The sequence below is a fragment of the Chelon labrosus genome, assembly GCF_963514085.1.
Source record: "Chelon labrosus genome assembly, chromosome: 21".
NCBI lineage: Eukaryota > Metazoa > Chordata > Actinopteri > Mugiliformes > Mugilidae > Chelon > Chelon labrosus.
In genome coordinates, this window is record NC_140354.1 from 15,009,554 (window position 1) to 15,031,893 (window position 22,340).

A 22,340-nucleotide genomic window follows, 5' to 3' on the forward strand; every position below is an offset into this window, starting at 1 on the left:
CAGTGACTGGACTTTCCACACTCAGGTGTCTTTATAGCAGGGCCACCCGAGACACGTTCACTGCTGTCTCGTGATCTCCATTTAACATACAGCCATCAGCCACAACATTAAAACCACTGACAGGAGAAGTGAATAACTCATCCCCTCCCCTCAAAGGCCCCCCTACTAACAACAGGGCAACCTCAGAAGGCCCATGTCCATTCTCTGATGAGTCACAACTGTTTTGGAGGCACAAGGGAGACCTACACAATATTAGGAAGGTGGTCATAATGTTACGCCTGATTGGTTTATATTCCCATGTCAAATATATGTCTGGCCAAAGTCAAAACATTGTGAGCATGACCTCTTCTGCCATTAATACTCAACAGAGACCTTTCCCAGACCATCTCTTTATTATAGGTGTACAGTATATTCTTCTTCTATATGACACATAAATACACATTTGATTTACAACTGTTGTGATTAGGGTTCAGAACTAAAAGTGATTTCTCCTAAGGGTTAAAGGAAGACAGATCAGGAATAATGAGTGTCCAGGAGAGCAGTTTTAATCCTCCATCATAGAGAAGAGACCTAACTATCCGCTGTAGACACATCCTTTAAAACTGTCCAACACTAAAACTCTGCTGATGTCAAACTTTTACGGGGGAACCGAGAGGAGGAAGCGTGAAAACACAACCTAAGCATACAGATTAACTGGATGGTGATGATGATAACCCCTAATAAAACCATTAAACTGTATCTGTAGTCTGTGTCAATGCAATAATTTATTTCAGCGCACGTGGATTCTGCCGTGTTTCTCTTTAGCCGAACGCCAGAAAACCGACGTGCACCGACTGTGAAATTACAAGTCTTTGCCGCAACAGTGGCCTCAGCGGACATCCGACAGAGAGGTAATTGGCAAACTGGAACATCCTCTTGTGTGCGGATCCTCTTTTGGCAGAGGAACAGAGGGTGTAATCCCCTGACTTTTTCCACTACAAGGCTGAGCAGGCAGGCCTGTCGAGGTCCGTCCAGAACCGCCGTTAAGCCTCGTCCAACCCCCCTCCACCCCAATATTCCTCTGTCCCGTTCTTTATAATGAGGCTGTCCTCGCTCGACGCCGCCGTCCTCTCTGCCGTCCGACCCGCTGATGGCGCCGCTCAGTTCCAGGATGATCTTTTACCTTAAAGGAGGAGGAAGCATTTGATGCAGATTAACAGGACGTCTCAGACTGATTAGACATCGAGCTGAACTCAGGGCGAGCATGCATCAGTGTCTTTGTGACAGCCACAAACCAGTCTGTGAGCAACAGAACAGAAACTTAGGACTGGAAGACAATAACAATCAGTCCTACCTGGTTTGTGGCTGTCAGGAAGAACTAAACAGTTTCTTTAATTTGGAGAGGAAGCCCCCTTCTTGTTTCAACTCCTCTTCCTCCTTGTCATGCTCGCTTTGCCCTGCCTCAGACCGCTTACTATTGCTGCCCCCACCTGGACAGAGATGAGCACTGCATCAGCCAGATTTACGACTGAGTTCCTTTCCTTAAAACCCCCTTTCAGTCAATCGGAGATGAGCACAACGATCAGGCATAACATTATGACCACCCACCCATGTCTCCCCTGTGCCTCCAAAGCAGTTGTGACTCATCAGAGAATGGACATGGGCCTTCTGAGGGTGTCCTGTGGTGTCTGGTAACATGGGTTGAGGGGAGGGGCGTCTGTGGATCATCCCACAGATATTTAATCAGTTTGGGATCTAGTGAATTTGGAGGCCAGGTCAACACCTTGTGCCGTTTTTCATGTTTGGTCATAATGTTATGCCTGATCGGTGCATACGTTTATCGAGCAAAGACTGAGACCCCTCATACCTGTGGTGGTGGCAGTGATGCCGTTCACTGATCCCTCTACGTCCGTCTCGTCCTCAGCGTAGCTCATCAACAGAGACCTCTGTCTGTCCGTCAGTGTCCTGCACAGGAAAGCAATGTTTCATGGCCGTTGTGATCAAGAGACAGTTTTCAAATCAACAACAAACGACAACAAGTAACTGTACGAGGCGTCCTTACTTGGGTATTCTTATCTTGATGTGGATGTAGTGATCTCCGAAGCCGTAGCCGCTGACGCGGGCGATTCCTTTCCCTGCCAGGCGGATCCTCTGGTCCGTTTGGATGCCGGCAGCGATCTGAAGACGAGGAAGATCCACCAGTCAGTAACAACCAATGTACGCGTTTCAAATGTTCCCCCCCCCCTATCAGCTGGCTGACTGGAAAGTCGGCGTCTCCACTTACCGATAGATTTACTGTTTCGTAAAGGCCTTGTGCTCTGGCCGTGCCGCCCAGGATGGCTTGTGCCACAGACACGTAGACGTCAGAGTGGATGTCGGCGCCTTCCCTCCTGAACACTGGGCTTTTTTGGACCTGGACACATGACAAACGCACACGGCGTCTTAAATATCAAGACGAAGTACAAAGCAGTCTGTGTTTGAGCTGCGTGATTAATTCCTGGTGAGAGAGCTCAGGCAGCTCAATGCGTCTTTACTAGCCAACACAATGACATTATACAAGACAATCCCGTTAATGAGGCTCTGAGATCATACGCTTCCTGGAAGATTCATTTATATCTGGTTTGGTTTTGAGATCAGCTTGTCGGTTTAGAAGATGCCAACCCGAAACGTGATGAAGATTTCCTTCTTTCCGACGGGCATTCTGACCGTCTGACCGTCCTCCACTCCTGAGAGCAGCAACAAACAAAAGTTAAAAACTGATCTGCGTTTGAACACGTGTCACATCCAGCACGTAAACAGTGCTCCGCTAACTGACCTGCAGGCACAGGAACCATCACGTTCTTCCTCTGCTTGGTCTGTCCCGTGCCGCGGCAGGTGTGACACGGGTTAGAGACGACCGAGCCTTTGCCACCGCAGCGCCGGCACGTGGAGCGCATCACGAACGGGCCCGTGTTTACGGTTTCCTGCGGGGGCAGAGAAGACGCGTTCGGGTTAATGCAATCTTAACTGGCGACGCGTGAAAGCAGAGAGGGAGTCGAGGCGCTCACCATGCCGGAGCCGTTGCAGTGGTGGCAGTGCTGCACCTTGGTGCCCGGCTCGTAGCCCTTCCCATCGCAGCGCTGGCAGGCTGCGTCTATGCTGACGGATATCTCTTTGTTGACACCTTTCGCCGCCTGAGTGAATGTCAGCTCCATGATGTGCTGCACAAAAAAAAGAGGAGAGATTATCACTCTGAATATGCACCAACAGAAATCAAATCCTCCCACTTTACAGCTTCCCACTAACCTCCTGCGGCTGATCGAATATAGCGTTGAAGTCTCCAAAGCCACGACCTCCGGAGAATTCGCCGAAGATTTTGCGGAAAAGCTCCTCCGGGTCCACGTTGGTGGTCTGCCCGCTCCAGTACTGCTGCCTTCCGCCCGCCTGACCGGCGTCGAAGCCCGCCGAGCCGTACGTATCGTACTGCTTCCTCTTCACCTCATCGCTCAGGACCTGTGAGGGGACACGGAGCAAGATGTGAGGGGTTAATTCCTCGTTTAAGCCGTTCGTTCGAATGGACGGAAGTACACCGATCAGCCGTAACATCACGACTACTACTAGTAAATAACACTGAGAATGCGTGGGTCAGTGTACTGATTTTGATGGCTAGATGGCCGGATCACAGCATCTGAAAAACTGCAGCTATTGTGGGGTGTTCCCTCTCAGAAAAGGAGCAATGGAGGAAGGTGGCTCGTGCTGATGAATGACCTCGTCTTACATGGACAACATACTGCTTGGTACTTGGTCCCAGGCGTCCCAGAAGACCATTACATCGTAACAAGATCATTTCATCAGTTAGATGTAATGCCTGATTGGTGTAGGCTGTGACGAAAACACAAAAGGGGCGCAAACAGACAGCAGACACGTGATGTGAAAGTCTGAATAAAGACTGAAACCGAACCTCGTACGCCTCAGCCAGCTGAGCAAATTTTTCCTTGGCCTGTGGGTCGTCTTTGTTGGTGTCAGGGTGGTACTTTTTGGCCATCTGAGGAGACAACAAACACACCGTCAACTACACTGCTCCGACAAAAGCCCAACGAGCGACCGCGCAAGCGACAAACAAACCTGGTAGTAGGCTTTCTTGATCTCTTTCTGGGTGGCCGTGCGAGGCACCCCGAGGACCTGGTAGAAGTCCTGCTTGCTGCTAGCAGGGGCGCTTGTGTGAAAGGACAGCGTGTAGACGGCGTGGGGGGATTTGAGGCCTGAAATGTGACCAGCAGGGGTGAGAGGGGAAGTAAAATGTCATTCAGGAGTGATGTCAAAATGCATTCATGTATTATTTTAGAAATACAAGTGCAATTGTGCACAGCTTGGCTTGCATGCCTGCAAGAATATTCTAGAAACAGACACCGGTTGTGGAGATTATTTAATCAAGGGAAAAGCTGTGCCAATAAACAGCTATAAAACAAGATATCACCACTTTGTAAATTCAACTTGATGGCTGCACAGTTAGCAAAACAGATGTAGCATGGTTACATCATACTTGGTCAATTATAATTACGTCAAACTAACGCGACAGTGTTGCAAACTCATCTTATCTTCAACGCTGCTTAAGCTGTTGTCACGTTGCCTTCGTTTAGTTGCAATACACCGTGCCACAAACGAGAAACTACACCAAATCTAGCCTAGCTTAGCTTAGTTTAGCTTAGGCCAAGTACCACATGAAGACCACTCACCTGACAGCCCTCTCAATGTCAACGCTTTCCCTGCCCCGCCGCACGCCAGGCTTCCTCCGCGCCACAGGGTTTCCGTTCCCACCGTGGAAAAACTCCGGACCCCTCCATGGCCAGAGGAGACGGCGGCGCCGGTAGCCCACCGGTGTCCAGAGGACGCGACGACTGTAAGCCAGCGTGAGGAGCAGCGAGCAGCCGAAGACGCCATCATTTCTTTTCTAGCTGCTTCTCCGGACGCACTGCGCATGCTCGTCACCGAGTGGGCGTCACCGAAAAAAAAAAAACAGTTAAAAAAAATTGTTGTAAAAGTTTATTAAATATATTAAATATTACTGTTCATTTTTATAAATGCGTGTGGTTATATTAGTTGAAATTACGCCAAACAAAAAAAAAAATATATAATGAGTTTTGTTGAGTATCACGAGTGACAAGTTCTTTTTAAAAAAAGATGCGAATGTTTTACACACCGGGGTAGCACGCGACAGAGCGGTGCGTTCTTCTCTACTTGAAAAAGGGGGAAACCCCGCCCACTCGGACACCCCCGCGGAGCAAAGCGAGCGAACACCGCGCCGCGGCGAACCCGAGCTGTCAGCTGTGAGCAGGAGCCCTCTGCCGAGAGTACCAACCAGCTCGACAGAGACACCCGGAAGGCACGAAAGTCAATTTGAGAAGGCAGCATGAACCGCTTTAAGACCTCCAAATTCAAAAACACCACTCCGAAAATTGCCAAGAAAGACGTGAGTAGCTTAGGAGCTTTCTGGGTAGAGAGAGAGAGAGAGAGAGGAGCGTGCGCGGCTAACGTTAGCATTGGTAATACAGCAGCAGAGCTAGTTAAGTTGGGTTTTCGGGGGGAACGCCTGCAAGGGATGTTGAACTTCCTGCATCTGGAAGAGCCAAAACGTGAATCCTTAAACCGGTTTACGCTCCTAGTGAAACCTACAGTCCCATGTGGTTGCATGGACCAGCTAGCCTCCACCACCACCATCGGATGTTGCAGTGACGCCCATCATCATGCTTATATTACAATAATATAACATAAGCGTTGCTTTCCAGCACTCGTTTGAGCTGTACAGATTTTGAATCCTCGCTTTATTGTGTTGCTTTTGATTCATCCTGAAGGAAAGATAAAACAATTTGAATGACAAATGCATTCAAAGTGATTTCACTATCACGATTAGTCTTTTTTTTTGAGTGAGGCAACGTGTCAGGACGGGATCATAGCCTCTTGCACATAAATATTTGCTTTTAAAAACCCTCTGTATCCATTTGCTTCAACGCCTGCAGCTCTTCTTGCTGAGGTGTATTATGTAACCCCCCTTCCTTGTTTTTTTTGAGGCAGTAAAATGCTTGGCATGCACAGGGACAGTGTCTTGGTGTCTCTCCAGTAGTCTCTTCTGCACTGGATCTGAGACACAGCAGGTGGTGCTTCGCTCCTTTGAATGTTAATCTAGCTCACGACACAGAAGAGAGGGGGGGCAGATCGACGCGTGGTGTGGACGGGGCTATTCCAGGGCAGAAGTGTTTGTGTGTTGTGCTGTCATCTCAGTCCTTGTGCAAGAGCCGACAGAAAAAGGGACAGAGAGAGAGAGAGAGAGGAACGCTTTGCGGAAAGCAAAAACAAAGATGTCCTCAGATAAGACGGAGCAACTCGCAGTCACGTTTAATCACACACCTGTGGATGGATTCATAGCAGACTGGCTAACTTTCTGTCTTTAATTCTGAAAAAAACACTGCAGTAAATGCGGCTGAACGTAAACCAAATGTCGTATCAAAAGGGGATGGATTAAGGCTGATAATATAACACAGATGCAGCCAAAACAGGCACATTTGACAAAGTGGAATAGTCCAACTTGCTTTAATTTGGGAGGCGATAACACGACCTGGATGTGGCACTTGTGCGGGTTGTTTGCGGCTTAAACGGAAGAGGTTTTGGATTGGTATTTGCAGGTCTTCCCTACTTCTCCTTTGACAGAAGCGTGCAGAGCATTTACTGCTGGGGAAATACAGTTCATGAATACAAAGGGTGCTTTGAAATGCATTCGCAGCGATGAAGTGCCCTCTCTGAGAGTCGAACGTCTGTTGTGGCTGCTCTTACTCTCCTGATTGTGCAGCTCAGCGGGAGCGTGCCACTCCGTCTTCTTCTCGCCGCCCTTGTTAATGTTATGAAAGAGGTTTTAAGAGTTCTCTGCTGTGCGAAGCGGGGAGTCCTTCCACTTCCTCAACGCTCTGCTCATTCAGATGCACTTAAGTGTGTGTGTGTGTGTGCGTGCTCTCTCAGCTAGATCCTTCCTGTTCATTGCAGCGTTCGCTCTTTTTTGCCCCCCTCCTGCTTGTAACGGCAACTTAATCACGTGTGCTCCTTGACGTTGTGAAATAAACAAACCGGATTCTTTGTTTTTTTCTTTGACATATCTACGTGCATCATCAGACTCTTGTTTTTCATTCATTCGATCTAGGAGTGGATCAACAATGTTCGTGCCGGATCCTTCTCCTGCCAGGGGAACCACATCAAAGCGAGCTCCAGGCTGGTGGCTTTCAACACCGAGCAGGCTGGTAAGGCTGTAAAAAGTCTTGGCTGAACGGTAACATTCACCTTGTGCAGGTGGACGTGGCCGGCCACTGGGGTCACCGTGAAGTCCCAAAGCAGACTTTGAAAGCACAACTCATGGCGTTTTCTTTCTGCACCGGCATGTGTCTGCAGGCGGAGGTATGCTGGGCCTGTCCTCGGTCAATCCTGGCTCAAATGGACAATGGACTGTCACTCACATTTCTTGCCATTCAGGTAGGATTTCTTGCAATCCTTTCGTGAACTCTTTGTAAAATGAGAAATGTAGGTAGTGAAATCGATGACCCGGCTCTGATTCTTTTAAAACATTTCATTGCTTTTCCTTTCCTCCGTCAGATCTGGTGAGCGATATGGACTTTTCTCCTTTTGATGACAGCCTCCTGGTCACGTGCTCTGCCGATGAAACGGTGAGCTATTTAATGACCCACTTCTTTCTAACCTTCACTCCTTTTTAGCTTGCTTCATCTTTTTGCAGGATGCTTATACATACAGTGCCTTTATAAAAAAAAAAAAAAGCATTCACTCCCTTCAAGTGCGCTGAATGTGTCTTATGTATAGTATCACCTGTGTCTGGTTGGTCCGGCATGAAGATGAAAGAACAGTATGGCAGGTATAAGTCAGGGGATGGATACACAAGCCAGGTAAATCTGAACTGAAGGACCGTGCAAGAAGAGAGGCCACCGAGACGCCATGTGACCACTCTGAGTTAAAAGTTGCAGCGGCTGAGATTTGCTGAGCGGCAAATGAAAGTAGAGCTTTTAGATGATCAGACTAGAGGCTATTTTTGTCAGACATCAAACCGCTGCACGTCACCACTGTGAAGCACGGCGGTGGCAGCATCAAGCTGTGGGCTTGCTTCTCAGCAGCAAACCCCGGCCAGCTGTTAAAGGCAAAAAGGTAAAATGAATGCAGCAAAATATTTAAGGACAATCTTATTCAGACCCCGAGAGAACGGCGACTCTGGAGAAGATTTATTTTCCGGCAAGACGATGACCTGACTGTAAAAGCTTAAAGACAACAAGGAGGATGTTCTTTAGTCCGGCTTTGTTGTTCCTGGCAGAGCTTTTAAATGCAATACGAACCTCCTCTGTTTTTGTTATTCAAACCTTTTTGGAGACTCCGTCCTCTCAGCACATTGTCCTCAGCCACAGGTGTTCCCAGCTCGCAGGAATCTGCTGAGCGCGGCTCGGCGTCTTCGAAACTCAGCAGCTCGGTTTACCTCGCAGACCTGTGTAAACGCACGCGGCAGTCGCCCCACCCGCACCCACACCGCACCGCACCAACTGCCCCGACATCTGCGAAGCACTTTCCTTCTTCTTATCTTTTGCCAGCTGGGAATATTGTCTCGCCGGCTCGGTTGTGCTGAGCAGGTTAAATGATAATGAAATATGGATTCCTGTCAGTGGTGTGTTTTTACTGAGTTAACCGTAAACACATTATCACCCTGGTTCACCTTCAGTGCTGAGGTGTGGATTACTTAAGGACCACCCAGAGTCTAATATAATAACTCTGACATGATGTTTTGATCCTCTGTTTACAGTCCTTCCTTGTTCCTTGTGTAAAGCTAGACGGACACAATTCCAAAATTACACCGATCAGCCATAACATTAAGACCACTGACAGGAGAAGTGAATAACATTGACCATCTTGTGACAATTCAGTGTTCTGCTGGGAAACTTTTGGATCTTTCATTCGTGTTGATGGTACTTAGACATGTAGCACCCACCTAGACCAGACCAGACCAGGCACCCCCACCCCATAGCAATGACACTCCTTGATTTCAGCAGCCATCCCCAGCAGGATGCAGCCTGACACAGACACACACACACAAAAAACGGTTTAGGAACAACTCAAAAAAAGATGAAGAACAGCACAAGGTGTTGACCTGGCCTCCAAATTCACTAGATCCCGAACTGATCAATTATCTGTGGGATGATCCACAGAGGCCCCTCCCCTCAAAGGACACCACAGGACACCCTCAGAAGGCCCATGTCCATTCTCTGATGAATTTCGGAGGCACAAGGGAGACCTACACAATATTAGGAAGGTGGTCATAATGTTAAGAATTTCTTATCTTCTCATGCGCAGGTGAAGCTGTGGCGTTTGTGCGACCCTGAGCAGGAGCAGCCCAGCAGTCCCGAGCTGACCCTGCGTCCGGACCAGGGCAGACTGGAGCTGGTCCACTTCCACCCCACCTCCTCCGGCTTGCTTGCCGTCGGCACCGCCAAGTCCCCTCTGGTTTGGGACACCAGCCGCCCGGACGCGCCGCTGGCAGGTGACTACAGCTGGCCGACGCGTGCTGCGCGCGCTTTTACATTGCATGCATGGTTAAAAATTGTAAACGGTTAAAATCACAGTTATATCTGACAAAACACATTGAAAGGTCTTTGTTGTACATCGTGTGTGTCGCTTTACATTTCGGTTTCTGTCAGCGAGTCTTCAGTTTACGCCGTGCCACGTTCTGTATGTGTGTAGCATTAATATGTATTCAGAGTGAAGTGGTTGGTTGCCCTTTTTTTTTTTTTTTTTTATTTCCCGTTGGAGACTGCCTGACTGACACTGCCTACGTTTTACAGCCCTGTGGCTCTGCCTAAGTGCCGGAGCAGCAGAGGTAAAGTTTTGGTTTGCAGTCCTGGTCCCAGTCTCCCCTGGACTGGCCTCAGGATGTAGTCACTATCCTCTGGCCTCACCCCCCTGTCACATCCACCACCACCACCACCACCACAAACACTCCCCCACACCCCTCCTCTCTCATTCCCCATCCCACGACAGCTGGCCTGGCTGCTGCTGCTGCTGCTGCTGCTGCTCACTGCTGATTCAACTTTTCATGAGCTGTATTCCCTCCCCACCCGATGTCTTTCATCGCATTCATTTGGAGTTTCCATTTTGGTTATGGAGCAAGATCTGAACAGCAAAAAAAATAAATCTAAATGAGTGTTTGGGTTCTTGATTTATCTCCTCCACGATCTAAACTCACTTCTTGTGCCTTAACAAGCGCACCCTTCATCTTGTCGTCTGTTCGGTGCCGTGGTGGAACTGAACAAGCTGTGCTGTGCTCAATTCTGGCACTGCAGGCTTATGTGTGCGCTCGTGATTCTCTAACATACGCTTAAACCGGAAGGACATACGATCCATTTCTTTGGTGTGAATCATCCCTACATCTGTTGTGAACGCTGTGTGCTTGATTTTACGGCTTCATCCCCTCTGCATTTTTTTTTTTTCCTGACGTCTCACGTTTGGTGTTTTTGTCCCGTCTTGTGTATGTGCCGTCACCCCCCCCCCCCCCACCCCCTCGAGTGTTCATTTATTATAAGTGTGGTCACGTTTCCTCATTTTTCTGAATCTTTTCCACTCTCCTTTTAATCTACTGTCCCTATCTAATCTGAAACAAATAGTTTTTTTCCTTTTCTTGAACGCTCATTTGTGTGCCTGCAGTTCTGGAGCAGCACGGCGACCAGTTGCAGAGCCTGACCTGGAAGCGGGACGGTTCCCTGCTGGCTTCCTCCTGCAAGGTGAGGACGGCCCACACACTCTTCTCCGCCGTTCAGCTTTAAAGTTTAGTCTGTGCTCAAGTGAATCCAGGTTGCTGTAGTTCCAGTTCGTGGCCGCTAGATGTCGCCATTGCCTCACAGTCAGTGCACCACGCTGCTCCTCATTCGCTTGTATGGCTTTTCTCTAATCAAAATATCAGCAGGGGTGATGCTCATAAAAAAAAAAAAAAGGGTGGGAATAACATTACACAACTAATTAGGAATTAGTGAGCAGTTAGCGCTGGAAATTCCTATGACATAAAAGATGTAATTATTGCCAGTTTTGCATTAGTGACGGCAAAGACGTTGAAAGAGGGCCTGTGGAGATTTTCCTCACCACACTGGAAACTGTAATAACTTCTAAATTAAGGCACTAATAATGGCAGCAAGCTGCGGGCGAAGGATAAATCTGTCCGGGCCTTTGTTTCGTCTTGACCCCGTCCGACCCCCGACTGCGTATCCGCAGCGCACGTCCCTCCGCGCGCCGACACCCGTCTTCTGCCTCATGCGAGTTTGCTCGGCACCTGGCAACGCTCTGTTTACGTAGCGCACCGGGGGGGGGGGGGAAGATGGGCATAAACAATTTAATTGCTCGAGAGTGAAAATGCATCAGCGTGGCCAAAGGGTTTTCATTAGGTTGTTAGCATTGCAGGCGTAGGAGGAGGAAGGAGGAAGGTGGTATGAGTTTATGAGCACGGGGTAAAGAAAGAAACAATTTATGAGTTGGAGTAGATCCAGGGGCTTTTTCATCAGCGGAGATTAATATAACACAGTTTAAACTCCAGGATTGTGCGTTTTGTTTATGAAATCACTTCTTGTTTGAAACTGCGCGCAGGCTGATTGACGTAATAACGAGGCAGAGGCCTCTGGAGCGTGGTTCAGGCAATGCACCATGAGCTTTTCTCGAGCTCAGGACCAAATAGACCAAACGGGAAACGTACCGCGCGCACTTATTTAACAGGTGTTATTGTTGATCCAGTCCTCCGTGTTTGCTTTTGCGCTGACCAGTAGCAAATTATTCCACCCGTCACGGGCTGTGCCCAGATCACTCGACAGGATAATGGCGCTCACCAGAGCTGCTAACGCTGTCGTCAGCTGCGGTGTAGCCTGAAGAGAGCAAGAGGAAAAAAAAGTGTGTGGTGGGGGTGCAATTTAGAGACCGGGGGTTCCTGCCCTGTTGAGCTCTGGTGTCATTTAACCCAAAAGGCCTCTTTCAATCTCTCCAATCCGGCTTATTAAAGCAAATAGGGGCCTGCCAACATGTGGGTCCAATCCCCAGGCCTTCCTGTAGGGTAGGGTAAACACTGGGGCTCAGGGCCGGGTCGGGTTGGGGGGAAAAGATGAAGGGGAGCCCACCACCCTAAAGAGCAGGCATCATGACAGGCCTCATTTGGACCGAGAGACATGTATATTTACGGCGCACTGGAAGAGAGAACGAAGGCATTCAGCTTAGGGGAGTGAAATCCACAGGTAGTGCCGAGAAGAGACGGACGGGGCCGGGTGGGGCGATGTTTAGAAATGAGGTGTCTTTGGATTTATGGTCCACGGTCCACCTTAAGTTTCAAAAGTCACGTTACGAGCGAGCTCTATACCATATTTCCCGCGGTGCAAAGGACAGTCGATGAAAGGATCCTGCAGTCTCAAGCGCCGGTAACCATAGGAGACTGGGAACTGAAGGCTGGCAGCGCAGTGTGTTTGATGAGCGGAGTGCAGATAGAGAGAGAAAGAGAGCACCCCTGGCTGAAGATTCCCAGCGTCTTTGAAAGTTGTGTGCAGCAGACTGGCGGTGAAAACTCATTAACAGCAGCGTGAGAGTGAGGCTCCGTCACTTTGATTAAACAGCAGCTGTCTCAGCACACACACACATCTGCGGATATATGAGTTTTCGGCGGCGGCGGCGGTGTCCTGTGTGTGTTTATGTGTGTTACCGTCACAGGCTTAAGAGTGTGTGTTTGCTCGTTAGAGTGTGCGATGGTGACTCGGCGGACACATCTGCATGTGAGCGGCCCCTGTTTGCGCAGCCAGGCGCTTTCCTCCCTCGTGTGTTGTTGTTTGCGCTGCGACACCGAGGAAGATGGGGGCTTTAATTTAGCGAATGTATGTTTGCGTATGTGCCTACAATAAATATATACGAGTTAAGTTACTCTGAGGTGCGTGCTTTCGAGGTCAGGGAACTCCGCGGCCTTTACGATTTACGCAGCTCGAGTAGTGCTGCACGTTTAGATGGATATTTACCAAAAAACTCAGGTCGGATATTTGTCTAAATCTGACGGTTTTTCAACAGGTGGGTTGTTATCCATGAAGTATTAGGGAATATAAATATGCGTGTGTGCATTTGTGTGTGTTGTTCCAGCGCCGCTCTCTGAGCCCGTGGCTTAGTCCCGGGTCACAAAGGCCTGAAGACGTAGCTGTGGGGCATCGCATTCGTGGGTGGGCTGCACCCACACGCACACACACAGAGAAAAAATGGAGAGGCAGAGGAAGGGGGCAGCACATTAGTCAAAACTCCAGTTTGCTGTTCAAGCTAAAAATAGCAAATAATAGCCTTCTTTGATTGCTGGAGGGCAGGAGGGGAGGGGAGGGGAGCAGGATGAGGCCCCGATCATGTTCTTCAAACATACGCTTCGACTTGATGGGACAGCATGACAGACAGGACATGTGTATTTATTTTCTGTGTGGCTGAATGTTGCACAGTCCTTCTCTGTGTGTGTGCTTGACTGTGTCATAGTCAGCCTCCTGATTGTCTTTGACGTGTGTGTTTGTTAAGTGCGCGCACGCCTCATGACCTCCTATCCGCGCCGTACGCCAGGCTGCCGCTGTGATCGCGGTCCCGCAGCGGGATTGAGTGACACGGCCGCATGTCCCAGTCACAGACTGATCCCATTAGGCCCCCATTTCCTCCCAATCACGCGGGAGCCCCTCTGATTGGCCCGCTTTGATTGATGCCGAATGCGAGCTCGGGCTTGCCCCGGGGGGTCAAGCCCGCTACGAGGCCGCCGAGAGGTCGCCGGCTTGCTCTTGCTAGAGACGTATCGGTGAGATCAGTGCAGATGAATGAGGAAACTTCTGAGAGCTTGTGTTGATCTTTATGTGAGTTATAAAGAGGTGGAGGGACTTTATTAACACTTTCAGTATGTAGCTCTCATTTCAGTTTTTTCATGTGATTGCTATTAAAAATACAGCTGGCTGATCAGCCTTTAATTCCTTTCCCCGATTCCTTTGAGGGAGCTTTAAATCCTGACCTCGCACATGATTGTTTAACTTGTGGTGCTTTTCTTATCTATTGGGCTGAGAATGAAAAGAAAACCAAGTGCTAAATAATCATTAGAGCAATAATAAATATAGGTAAATAGATAAGATAGATCCCAACCCAATAGAACCCAATACTGTGCAGTATCATCAATGACCACAGTCCAGTTGGTTCCTTCAGTTGGTTCCTCCCAGGGAGATGGCCTGAGGGACAAACCACCTCCTCAACCTGTCCTCTGCCTGACAATGGTGTCGTGTAGAGGGTGGTGGACATTGTTCATGATGGACTAGAGTTTGTCCAAGGTCCTTTCCTCCAGCTCTGCCCCTACCACAAAGCTCGCCTTCTGTATCAGCTTGTCCATCCACGAGGTGTCCCTCTTCTTGGTGCTGCCTTCCCAGCACACCACAGCGTAGAAGAGGGCACTGGCAACGACAGTCTGGTAGAACATGTCTTGCAGCTTCCTGCAGATGTTAAACAACCTTAGCCTTAGCTTTAGATGTAGACCCAGGTCCTTATAGGTCTGAACCACCTCCACACACTCCCCTTTGATGGCTACAGGCTGCAGGTGAGACCTGGACCTCCGGAGAATCCACAACCATCTCCTTGGTTTTAGCTGTATTGGTCAGAAGCTGGTTAGCTCTGCACCATGAGACGAAGTCGTTCACCAGATTCTTGTACTCTCGCTCTTGTCCATCCCTGATATGCCCCACAACTGGTTATAAAGCTTATAACAGATGTGATAAGAATGTGTGACATGATAGTTGTCCAGGGCAGGGTTATATTTGAGTTCTTTTGAAATGGGAAACATGATGGGTTAGTGCCTTACAGTGATCTGTGATAGGCTAATATTCCAGTCAGGCTTTGGTAATCATCAAACAGACCTAATTTAAACCTGTATTACTATATCTTGTATTATATGTTTCTAATATGATCGTTTCCCCTAGTTTTCTTCATTCTTAAAGCTTCTGTTTTCTTTTCATGCTTGTCTAGGACAAGATGCTGAGAGTGTTTGATCCCAGAGCCCAGCTGACACCTGTTCAGGTAAGCCCCCCGCCCCAATAATAACACCCTGATCACACTGTCAAAACAACCAGGGAAACTGTCTGCACTCAGATACCACTTTTCTACCTCATTCTCATTCATCCATTCACACACACACAATGACAGAAGGTCTTCGCCTGCATTGGGATCACCTAATGGATCCAACTAGGTTAAATTCATTGTTGATTTTAATTAATTTTGCATTTGTTGATAATTAGGGAAATATAAAAAATCAAAACAACACCAATTTACATATTGGATAAAATAGCTCTGGTCCCATTGCCTTTTACTATAAGCAGATTTTTTTCCCTACACTACATGGAGTCATAAACATGTTGACAGTATCCCAGAGAGCTCACCACTGGCCACTCACTGATTCATCTACTACTGATTTATGGATGTTGTGCACATGGTGCCGTCCCTGCTCTCTTCTTCCCACGGGTACCCATCCCGCACTAAATTAGTGTGAACCTCTCCACTCGCACCACTTCTCCTTTTTTTAAAATTTTTATATGGAAATCTCTCAGCATTGACAACTATGTTTGAGCCAATTCCATCAGCAGCAATGGGGAAGTGAGGTAGTTGGGTACATATATATAAATATATCTTGAGGGGTGTAAGTGTGTCATGGGAGGATACAGCAAATAGTCTCACACATTTCAGTGGAGCACTGACCTCCCAGGCGGTTTTAATTACCACGACGCTCAGCCTGCCTCGCGGGCTCTCCCTCGATGGTAAATATGAGGAATCCAGCAAAAACGCTGCATGCCACAAAGGATTAGACACGAGTTCACAGACATACCTGGAAGGCACATCAGTCTGTGTGGAAGTGAGAGGAGAGGATGGCTGCATAGTTGTGTAAATATGCCCCTGCTTACATGTATGGACCTTTGTCTCTGTGTTTTGGGACACCCACGTGTTGTGAAGGGGGGGTACAGTTACAGGGCTCACTGACTCTATAATTTTAAGGATGAGGATAATTTTCCTCGTGGCACACTTGCCTTTACGATATAGCATGTGTGTGCACAGTGCACACGCTTCTGTGTTTTGCTCAAGTGACATCTGGCTCCTCTCCTTCATACCTGGGTATTTACATCTGTCAGCGCTGGTGTCTGCTCCCCACTTCCTTCACTGCTTTGTCCCTGGAAAAGCATTGCGGACGTCAAACACAGATTTTTAGACACTTCTGATTGACTTGCTAACCACCGACAAGAAGGCTCCTACCCTTTGTCAAGTCCAGACCTTCTATGTTAGTAGTATGTTGGACAAACAAAAGCAATGCTGGGGTCTCGGTCCCGTAAAAATAACAGCCGGGGTAATGCGGAGGCTAATCAGCTAACGTTACCAGACTTTGGAAAAATTATTGGTCCTATCACCAGTTTTCAATTTTAATGTGTGGTTATTTCCTCCTCTGAACCCACAACGGTTTTGAAGAATCACAATTATGAAGTCTGTATTGGTTTAAGCCGTGTGGTTTGTCATCAGCAGAATCAATCAGAAAGCCAACAAATTGGCAATCGATACTAGCTCCTTGGCTACTTTAAATACCGTTTCAAGAGAACAGTACTCCAAATACACTGGACTAAAATTGCATTTAAATGACTTGGTGCAGCCTAAGGGTATCTATAGTTTAGACTTAATCAGTGTTGGGTACTCTGCGTTCTTGGTGTCTCCAGTAGGACTCCAGTGGTTATTGGTCGCAGGGTTGCGCCATGTTGGGACATTCTTTGACTTCAGCAGTAGATCACACCCACAAAATGGGTTTGAAGAAGCATTCCACTTCTACTAATCTCTAGATGTGCTTCTTGAACTACCAACGCCCACACCTTTGCCAAAACATGACACCTGCATTACCCACAGAGCAATTCAACAACTCAACTGCAGACAGATTGTGATATGCTAGACACAGCTACTACAACAGAGCTGCCTAAATTGGTCTAGCAAAGCCATCAAGGCCGGCTTGACGTATAAAAGGTTAACCCTCAAAGCTGAGGTTGTTGGTTATGTGCTCTCCTACACCACAACCCTACAGTCGGGCCACAGAACATCTGCAACCAGGTAACGAGGAAATGGTACAGCAAAGGCAGCTGAATAGTATTTACGTAGATTCTGTCTGTGCTGCATCTTTCTCATGACCTCCGTCAGCTGTTACACTGTTTTTGAAATTTAAGTAGCGCACCAGTGCAAGAGGCAACGACTCCATCATCACCACCACATTTCATTGTTCAGCAGTAATTGAAATCTGCAGTTAGCAAGCATCTGAGATGTGTCGGCAACCAAAATGAAAGGCAGATTGTTTTTAAGCTTACTCAGGCTTTCTCCTGGGCAACCTCTACTCTTTCTGTCTTCCTCTCTCTCTTTCTTTTTTTAAATCAGGAATGGGTCGATTGCTCTTGAGAACTGCTCATCCAAACAAAATAAACTGCAAAAGATTCAAAGAGCCGCAGTCAGCGTGCTGCTGATAATGATGCGCCGTGTTCTCTCAGACAGCATTGTCCAAATTTGTGCCTGTTCTGAGTAGTTCACTTGTGTCTGCGAAGAAACGCTGCGTTGCGAAAGCATCAAAAATGCAATGACTGCTCGTGCAAATGACTTCAGACTCTACACCGCACTTCCTTGGTTCCTCAGGAATGTGCCCGCCGAGTGAAAAGTAGATCAGACGAATGATACACTATCGCACTATTGCGTTACTTGCAAAAAAAAGAGACACATGCATCATTATCAAACTCACGATCAAGGCTAAGTGTGCAAGAACAGCAACGGCGAAGGCCCAGTCATCCAAGATGCAAAAATAAGGTAGCTTTCACTGTGTGTTGTCTATCTCTTCTAAAACAAAAGCAAAAAGGTATATAATGATGTGGGTAAGTGAGTATCTTTACAGTCGTATTCTCAGTCATTTCTTTCCCCTCTCTAATTTATCCCTGAAAACTCATTACCACGGTTAGGACCACGATGTGCAGATGTTTGAGTCAGCACACACTGTCCTCTTCTGAATCCAGCGCATGACTAACCTACCTCAAACCAAGGACATTTGGAACCCAGATCAAAGTTATTAGATCGTTATTGGAGGGTTGCGCTTGCCTTTTTGGTTTTTGCGTTCTCGTGCTTTCTGGTCCTCTCTGTATCTCTTAAACACACAAGGTCCTGCTTTGAGAGGCTGCGGTTTGGAGCTCTCCAAGAGCAGAGTGGGCAAAACCTCACTTTAACAGCTTTTAGATGTGCAACTCTCTCTCTCTCTCTCTCTCTCTCTGGAAAGACACCACAGCTCTTATTAGCACCTCATCTGCTGGAGTTTGCGTTAAAGAATGCGATGAATCTTAAACACACTTAAACATGATGAGTGCAGTAATTTGGATGCATAGAGGAGTGTGACCCTTAAGACACACCATAACCCTGTTAAACATGACCTAACACATGGTCTGAGTGGTTTCAATGAGATTGCACAAAATAGTTTGTTTGTGCATGATGTGAAGGCATTTTCAATTACTTTCCCTACTTTACGTTTTCATCAGTTTGTTGTTGTAGATGTGTTGCGATGGCAGGAAAAGGCCAGTGTGGCCACAAAGTAAACAGAGAGGGGCAGAGAAATTGCCAAACTATTTGAATTCGTAACCTCACTAGGAGGTCTGTTTGGCCTCTTACATGAGAGCCAGTCGGTTGTCCTCATCAAGAGAAGCCACAAATCATCTCTAAAAAAAAATTTCTGGGGAGGGATATCGCAAGAAAGCTGCAGGGTATTACAATGAAGAAGCACTTTCTCTCTTTTCTGGGTTTGAATTACCCTGTGGCATAACAAGTGAAAGCTCTGTTCTTCAGCATTTAATATTCAATTTATACTTGTCAAATATTTTTAAACCATCTATCCCACTTCCCGGTGGGGTGCTCAAGATGAAGACGTACCTCCTCGCCAATCATTGTTACTCTTTGGTAGAGTTACAGTTCGACCAGGAGCCATCTGTTGTAAGAATTTCTAGCACCTTCTAGTAATTAACACATCCTCTAAGGTTAGATCAGCTCCAAGAAACGGGTTCTTTAATCAGAATTTTGAAGACACAAGCCAAGTATTATGCGACACAGGCTTCATGTGGATGTCATGATCCGTTAATTGATCGTACTGACAACTTCCCGTAAGCCTTAAAGGCTGGAAAACAATGTTGTACTTAACAGGGATTGGCATTTAGGTGGCTATAGTCACCTAAATGCAAATCCATAGTTTGAGCTGTGCGATTCCAGCTCAAACTATGAATATTTTAATGATGGCGAACGTGCAGGTGTACTCCAAGATAAGTGAGTACACTGCCAGCGGTGTAGTATCCTTTATCTGTTGCCACTTATCCTTCAGAGGATTGCGGCCCAGTTGACATTGGGTGAGAGGCGGGGAAACTAGGGATGCATCGAAAATTTTGGGCCGAAAACCGAAAAGTTTCGGCCGTGTTGTTTCGGCCGTGTTGTTTCGGCGATAAAATTTTGGCCGAAAACTGCCCAAAAGTGCAATTTCGGTTTTCGGCCAAAAATTTTCAATGCATCCCTAGCCTTAAATTGCTGTGGTTGTTGTTGCGTGACTGCACTTTTGGGCAGTTTCCGGCCAAAATGTTATCGCCGAAACAACACGGCCGAAACAGGATGTTGTGATGATGCAAGCAACAACCGCAGCAATTTTCGGTGCATCCCTAGTGGAAACACTCTGCACAGGTTGCCCACAGGTTGCCGGTGTATCCCAACATTAACTCAGAGAGACGACGGAGCGTTCTTACTCACATGCACACCTACAACAATTTCACCGGTTGACCTAACATGTGGGAGGAAGCCCGGACACCTGGATTAAAAACAACAGCCGACAGTCCAAACCACCATGTAGTACTAGTGTAGCACCAGATGTCTCATGAACCCTGACGCAGGTATTTATTGTTTGCTAGTGTGTTAGTACACCTGTGGTTTATCTGTTCGTGCTTTTCGTCCATCAGAGAACCCAACGCCTTGTAGTGAACCAATGTTGTTCAGTCTTGTCAGGTTACATCTAGACCACGTTTTGGCAACTCTTCTCAAGTTCTGCACACATTTTGATTTTCTGCACAGAGCACTAGAGCTTCTGCTGGAACTCAGCCATTAATCCATATTGACTGCAGAACTGAACCAGTTCCCTGTTGCAAAGCGACATGTCCCCATCCTTTCCCCATCCGGATCTAGAGCTGTGACCCAGCTTATGTGTGTCCACTGCTGTCCTGGTTCCACCCGGAGCAGCATATTCGAGTGGGGCTGGCTCATCCCTGTGGCCAGCTCTGAACTGGGTTCTCCCCTAGCCAGGTGGGGTAAATATAGGCCCTAATTACAGCCCTTCTTCTGCTGTATTTATGGGAAATAAGGCTGTGCAGGGTAATTAAGGTCTTGGACAGAAAGAGCAGAATAGAGTACTGCATCTGTAATCAGCGCAAGTGTGTATGTACGTGCACAAGCGTACAAACGGTTCTATTTAGACCGAAAGCGCGTCCCTATATGTGGCGTCCCTTCTCATCCTGGCCCACCGCTGAAGGCAGGTTGGATTTCAGATTAGATTTTGGGTTTCTTTGAGTTTCTGTGAGTGATTATGTTTTTGACCTATCTCTTGGTCCAAGAGTTACTAATCTTGATTCCGCTTGTTTGAGGCACAGTCAGACTGTGGTCGTCATATTGTTTGTAAGCTGTTCGTTGTATAGCTTTTCAAAGTGAACTAAACCAGTTTAATTGCACACAAGACCGGCAAAGTGACGTATCATCAAGTACCAAAGGTTTCTTAACGTTTTTCTTGGTTCTTGGTTTTCGCTATCTAAACATCCTTAGACTGGCCTCTTGTTTTCAGATGAGTTCCTCTCTCGTCTCTACGTACTTACACGAGGCCTCCACCCTGCTTTCCTGTACCGAGCCGCAGAACTCCTCAAACTCCGCTCGCAAGAACAACATTCGTACACACTAACCTGATCCTGATGGGACACGTGCCTCCTCTCAGCTCTCCTGTCTTTATAGATCTTTTGATCTATCCCCAATGCAGTGTGTGTTTGCTGAGTGTGTGGTTCTGAATGTGAGTGTGTGCCTCTGCGTATACCATGTGTGTTTCAAATTACAGTGCTGAAAATACCCCTCATAGTTTTGGGCCACTGTTGGCCGTAGAGCTGTCGATCTGTGGTCTCTGGAAAAAAAGAGGGAGACAGGAAAAGGGAATAGTTTGCTGGACGTGGGGGCCAGATTCCTCTTTTTCAGCTCGAGCTTCTGCTGCTCGGGGTGAAATTAGAGAGGACCATGGGCTGGAGTGGGTTTGGACTTGAGGAGGGAACGCTGGGCAGGGCCAAGGAAAAGCATTGTGGTTTTAGTTCTATACCATCTTTTATATCCTGCTATAAATTAACACAGGCTGAACTCCCTCTTAGGTGTGTGCCTCCATTTGTGTGTTTCTCATTACAGATATAATAAACTACCTTCTGTCTTATCTGTGCATCTTTGAAAGCTTATAATTGGAAAAGTGTGTGTTGGCTTGTGTGTGTGTTCATGCTCATATTTCTCATTACAGGCAGAATAAACTACAGGCAGGCATAGCGAGCTTAGAGCATGTGGACTCTGGCAGGGAGTACAATGAAGCTCTTTGACAGTTTCGTTTGTATTACTGATGTAAACCCAGAGGGAAAGCCATGAAGGAGAAACATTCGGAGAGTGATGTGAAATGGATAAACTTAATTTTGGTTTTTGTGCCTCTGCGTTTTATTATTTTGCCACTCTTTTCATCCTCCACCTTTCATCTACACGAAACTTCATGAAGATGAAAGACGGATTTAGGTGAAATGAACTCCATCTTATAAATTTCCTCCTTCTTCTTGTGCAGCTGTCACATAGGTCGTAGCTTTGTGTTATCTGTATTACAGAATGTATAGCTGGGCTAAGAACATTAGCTGACTTCACTCACTGACCACCTTACTAGGTACACCTTGCTAGGATCAGGTTGGACCCCCTTGTTCTATCTGCATTGCATAGAAGTCTTGGCCCATGTTGGCATGATAGCACCACGATGGCTGCATGTCCATTATGTGAATCTCCTGTTCCACCACGTCCCAAAGGTGTTCCTTCGGGTTGAGATCCGGTGACAGTGGAAGCCATTTGAGTACAGTGAACTTATTGTCATGTTCAAGAAAGCAGCTTGAGATGGCTTTAACTTTCTGGCATAGTTTATTATCCTGCTGGAAGTAGCCATCAGAGGATGGGTACAATGTGGTCATAAAGGGATGGAAATGTTCAGC

General features: G+C 47.3%; 2 protein-coding genes across 4 annotated transcripts in view; one reads left to right on the forward strand and one right to left on the reverse strand.

Annotated features, from left to right (window-relative positions):
• Positions 1-340: 340 nt before the first annotated feature.
• Positions 341-4,938, reverse strand: dnaja3a (DnaJ heat shock protein family (Hsp40) member A3a; the record flags this gene model as incomplete). 2 transcript variants are annotated; one of them, XM_084571368.1, is made up of 12 exons in its annotated part: positions 341-1,162; positions 1,334-1,469; positions 1,847-1,944; positions 2,042-2,157; positions 2,264-2,392; positions 2,641-2,705; positions 2,795-2,942; positions 3,027-3,179; positions 3,265-3,471; positions 3,920-4,003; positions 4,084-4,220; positions 4,695-4,938. In XM_084571368.1, the coding sequence occupies 11 exons, from the start codon at positions 4,936-4,938 to the stop codon at positions 1,348-1,350; spliced, it is 1,503 nt and encodes a 500-aa protein (XP_084427494.1). In that variant the 3' UTR covers positions 341-1,162; positions 1,334-1,347. The 2 variants fall into 2 exon arrangements, with proteins under 2 accessions (XP_084427494.1, XP_084427495.1); XM_084571369.1 differs by lacking the exon at positions 1,334-1,469 and having other exon boundaries at positions 342-1,162.
• Positions 4,939-5,146: 208 nt separating this feature from the next.
• Positions 5,147-22,340, forward strand: part of coro7 (coronin 7) — a 105,878-nt gene continuing 88,684 nt past the window's right edge. For both annotated transcript variants that reach the window (XM_084571161.1, XM_084571162.1), the window contains exons 1-7: positions 5,147-5,428; positions 7,148-7,244; positions 7,393-7,473; positions 7,594-7,664; positions 9,346-9,532; positions 10,693-10,769; positions 15,028-15,078. In XM_084571161.1, coding sequence (XP_084427287.1) covers positions 5,369-5,428; positions 7,148-7,244; positions 7,393-7,473; positions 7,594-7,664; positions 9,346-9,532; positions 10,693-10,769; positions 15,028-15,078 — 624 coding nt within the window. In that variant the 5' untranslated portion in view covers positions 5,147-5,368. The remainder of the gene's footprint in view (positions 5,429-7,147; positions 7,245-7,392; positions 7,474-7,593; positions 7,665-9,345; positions 9,533-10,692; positions 10,770-15,027; positions 15,079-22,340) is intronic.